This window comes from Mus pahari, chromosome 9 (assembly GCF_900095145.1).
Source record: "Mus pahari chromosome 9, PAHARI_EIJ_v1.1, whole genome shotgun sequence".
Lineage (NCBI taxonomy): Eukaryota > Metazoa > Chordata > Mammalia > Rodentia > Muridae > Mus > Mus pahari.
This window is the reverse complement of record NC_034598.1, coordinates 79601699-79606288: the sequence shown is the minus strand read 5'-3', so window position 1 is coordinate 79606288 and position 4590 is coordinate 79601699. Positions and strand designations below refer to the sequence as shown.

The 4590-nt window shown below is 55.6% G+C and overlaps 1 protein-coding gene across 2 annotated transcripts in view; it reads right to left on the bottom strand.

Annotated features, from left to right (window-relative positions):
- Socs2 (suppressor of cytokine signaling 2) overlaps positions 1-4300 on the bottom strand; it is a 31251-nt gene extending 26951 nt beyond the window's left edge. Inside the window, exons 1-3 of one of the 2 annotated variants that reach the window (XM_021205197.2) lie at positions 4095-4300; positions 2313-2673; positions 1-498 (exon numbers count right to left, since the gene is read on the bottom strand). In XM_021205197.2, the coding sequence (XP_021060856.1) occupies positions 41-498; positions 2313-2451 (597 nt within the window). In that variant the 5' untranslated portion in view covers positions 2452-2673; positions 4095-4300 and the 3' untranslated portion in view covers positions 1-40. Of the gene's footprint in view, positions 499-2312; positions 3203-4094 lie in introns of those variants that run through there. The other variant, XR_003844515.1, reaches the window with a different exon arrangement.
- Between the last annotated feature and the right edge of the window lie 290 nt (positions 4301-4590).

Below are 4590 nucleotides of genomic sequence, written 5' to 3'. Positions count from 1 at the left end.
TTTTTTTTTTTTTTTTTTTTTTAAAAAAAAAGAGAAATACTTATACCTGGAATTTATATTCTTCCAAGTAATCTTTTAGTCTTGTTGGTAAAGGCAGTCCCCAGATCGTACCGGTACATTTGTTAATGGCGAGTCGACAGAAATGTTGCAGAGTCGGTGCTGATGTATAAAGAGGTTTGGTCAGGTACAGGTGAACGGTCCCATTCCGCGGGGCTTCTGGGCCTGTCCGTTTATCCTTACACATCTGGACATAGTAGTCAATCAGATGAACCACACTGTCAAACTGTTTGAGCTTGGACTTGACGCATATGATAGAATCCAATCTGAATTTCCCATCTTGGTACTCAATCCGCAGGTTAGTCGGTCCAGCTGACGTCTTAACGGATATAGTTAGTAGGTAGTCTGAATGTGAACTATCTCTAATCAAGAAAGTTCCTTCTGGGGCCTCTTTTAATTTCTCTTTGGCTTCATTAACAGTCATACTTCCCCAGTACCATCCTGGGGTTTTCATTCAAAAAGAAAAAGAAAAGAAAGTGAAATAGTTATTATTAAGAATTTTTAGAATATGGTCTGTACTTGGCAGTCGTTTTTTCTAGTTGTTTTGCTTTATTTGAGAAAGGGCCTCCTGTGGCACAGGCTGGCCTCAATTTTACTTTGTAGCCAAGGATGACCTTGAACTTCTTCTTCATTTACCTCCCAAGCCTTGGAATTTATAAACCTGGACCACTGTGCTCAACTCATTTCTCTTGTTATACCTTTTTTTTTTTTTTTTAAGCCGGTGAGTTAACGTTTACCAAGGCCTACCGCAAGTCTCTGGGTTAGTATTGAATAGAAAACTTAAGTCCATTATAGGCACAACTGTAAGCCAATTTTTTTCCTTTTCAAATGATTTTCTGTAGCTTTTCTTTAAATTATGTTAAGGTTTTCTCCTAATGAGCCAAAAGAACTTTTGCAATATGACAGACATATTGGCTGACAAATTAAAAAAACAAAAACAAACAAACAAAAACCTTTCAGTACAGTTTTAACCGAAACAAAAACCTAAGTAAATCAGAGCTAATTAGAAGTTAGGGGACAAGGTGGAAAACTTATCCCTGATCATTCCAATAAAAACAGAAGCAACTTTTTTGACTGGCCGGTAGCCCCCTAACCTGCCCACCAAAGAATTTGTAACATTTAGCCTCTGTTAGAAGCCCTAGGAGGCACAGCTGTTGACTGCTTTGATTACAACTACGTCAGTTTCCGAGGGAGAACAGAAACAGTTTATAGTCTTCACTATATTCTCTTGGACTTTACCCTGCTTCAAATTGGATTCTAAGCCCTGCTCTCCGAAATGTCCATCCGATTCAGCTTGACCATGTTCTGCACCTCACTTACAAAAGTAACTCAAGATACTTCGTTGAATAACTTTGAACAATGTGCCCCATTCCATTTCAGCCGACAGCTCCCCTCGCCCCCCCCCCACTCCACCACCCATACAGTGAATCTTAGGCAGTGCAGGAAACCATTGAGATCAGAATGTTGATGACGCTGCCACTCCCCCCCCCCCCCCCCCCGCAACAAACAATATTACCCGGAAACTTTCCCAAGGAAAGCCCAGGGGCAAACGTTAGAAAGACTTAAACTTTTTCTCCTCTCCAAAGATCTACTGCTACAAAAGTTGTCTTGCCTCAAAGGTTAAGTTTTCATTAGATTTTTCAAGACCCAAATTGTTTTCGAGCTATTGGGAGAAAATATAAATTTCTCTTCTTTGCTTTCAGATGTAGGGTGCTCTTCCGCATTGCGGGGAGCAGCATGCACTGGGCCCAGGCTACTCCCCACCCCCCGCAGCTGCGATTCGTATAGTCTGAACTTGGCTGCCACCCTCCCGGGCTGCGGCAGCGGCGGCTGCTCCCGGGAGCGCTCGCAGACCAGACAGGAGGCAGCACAGCCCACTGGCCGCCCGCGCACCCGGCGGCATTAAGAGAGGCGCTGGCCGTTTTTCTCCCAAGGGGATGAGAGCCGGAGCTCCGGCTGAAAGCAGCCTAGGCTCCATGGTGCTGGGAAAGCATTTCCAAAATGAGCCCAACTCGGTCCCGGCCCTCTTCCAAGCCTCAGCGTCCCTCCACTTTGCTTTTGTGGTCACCTAAGATCCGGACATCCCTCTCTGCGGTTCCCGAAACCGAGACCGGACGCGAGGAGATGTAGTTCCATCACTTTCAGTGCCCCCCAACCTGGGCCCACGTCCCAGCCGCGCTCTCCGCCACCGCCTTGGGTAGGGTGGGGATGGGGGCGCCCCGTTTCGCACTCCTCGCCAGCCGCCAGCTCCCTACCTGTTTGACTGAGCTCGCGTAGGGCCTTCGCCAGCCGCGCCGCCTCGGGGGACTGTTCCTCCGGCGACCCCGCGGTCCCCCACTGGCTCCGCGTCCTGTCCGCTCCATTCCCGGAGGACTCCAGGCACCGCAGGGTCATGGGAGATGAGTCAACACGTCCGAGACAGGTGGTCGCTCGAGCTGGGGCCAGTGGACCTCGCGTGCTGCCTGGAAGTCACAGGGTACCCCAAAACGAGAGTATGCAGGGTGTCCGAAATGGTGGCGGAGGGGGAGGGGACTAGAAGCGGCGGGTTCTTTTTCTCCAAGTTCTGGCAGAATGGTGTGGCAAAGTCTCTCGCAGACACAGTCACCCACAGATCGCCTGTGAAGAAACAATGGGACAGAGATTGGGTCAGTCTGGACTGAACCCCATGGCCGAGATGGGGGTGGGTAAACAGACACGTGGAAAATCCCAGGGACTCCTCCGCCTGCGTGTTCTGTACCATTTAACCCCGAGCATCCAGCTAACGCCCTGCCCAACTCTGGGGAAAGACGGGTAAAAAGGGCAGGGATCCAAGACACTAAAGTTGGCCAGAGAAGAGGGGTGGGGAGGGAGACAGGATGAGAGTAAACAAGGTGTTTTCCCGCCGAAGAACTGTGTGCTGGAATTACACACAGGCAGCCCAGGAAACAGTCACCTGCGGGTCCAGATGGATAGGCCTTTGTCATGGGCAAGTGGGGGGGGGGGAACATTACACAAAGAACAGGGCAGTTCTATGCCCTTGGCATTTCCATCCTACATTTCGAGCAGCCCCAGGGCCCTTGGGAGGATGCATCCAGCAAAACCTGGTTCCACGCCCTAAAGCGCCGCAGGGCTCCTGAGTCGCCAGCCGAGGGTGCAGCGGTGCGCTAGCGGCGCGCTAGGCGCTGCATCCCTGCTTCGGAGGCGGCCTCCCCCCCATTCCTGCCGCTTCCTGGAGCACGCTCCAGACGAGGCTGGGGGGCGCAGCGGCGGTCGCTCCAAAACGCGGACCGCGGCTCCTGCGGCTGCCGCCGCGGGCGCTGTCGAGGAATCGGCCGGAGCGTGCAGCCCCCGCTGGAGCTCCGAATGAGGCCGGGGCTGATGAGCCCGCAACAGCGAGCGCAGCGGGCCATGCCATCAACTGGGACTGAGGTCTTACCTCCGCCACCGCGACTGCCGCCTCCGCACCAGGCAGCCTTCCCCAGCCGGACAAGGGGCGGGGGAGCCAGGGGGCGAGGAGGGGTGTCCGTCTGAGTTCCCCGGGTGACGTTTATTTGTGGAACGAGATGCCTGGGGATGCAATCGGCTCTGCGCTCAGTAGAAGCAGCTGAGTTTTTCTGCGCCAAAGGCAGACAAAAATCCCAGGGATCGTCGCCTAGCTTCCCACCCACCCCCTTTCTCCGTCCCAGGCTGACACCCCTGCTCGCCAGCGCCGGGTTTCCCTCCAGTTGAGGCGGAGAAGATGGGAGAAAGAGAAGGGGTGGGGTGGGGGAGCAAGGGCGGAGGCTGGCGGGGAGGAGCGGGAGATCAGGTTATTAGGATTATAAATTTGGGTAGCAGTTGTTGGGAGTGGGGGTGCTCGGAAGATTTCCCGAGACCGAGAAGGAACCCGGGAGAGGAGGCAGTTGAGTCCGGATGGGGCAGAGCCCGGACTTGAACTCTCCCGGGGCGCCCTAAACTGCGGAAGCCCAGGCGGTCCGCCGCCGCTCCCGTGCTCGCACCCCGCCGCCCTTCCCGGCCACTGTCCCCCGGGCGGAACCTTCGGGCTTCGCGAGCGGTACCTGCCGCAAGCTTCCGGGCTCCGGGCGCAAGGGATCTTGAGGGCGCGCGCCTGGAGCCCCGGCGCGCACTGTCCGAGACCCGCGCAGCGTTGGCGGCTGCGGGAGGAAAGGCTCATGCTTCAGGGGGGAAGCCCGAGGCCCGCGAGCCGCAGAGGCGGCGAGACTTGGCAAGAGTTAACCGTCTGTCCCCGGAGCCGAGTGTGCGCGCGACTTCCCAGCCCGACGCGCCTCCCTCGCTCCCCGCCTCCCGCCCCTCGCGCCCCGCCCGGCCGCGGCGGAGGCCGCTTTCCAGGAACTTTCCAGGAATCCGCCTCACGTGACCGCAGCCCCCGCCAGCGCTTTAAAGAGGCCCCGGCCGCTAATGCGCAGGCTTCAAGGGAGCCCGGTGGAGAGAGCCGGTGCGGGTGCTGGTGGCTACGGGGTGGAAGCCTGCGACTCCGCCCTCCTCTGACCCTACACCTCGGGGTGCTCGGGGACGAGGAGAAGTCCCCAGCCA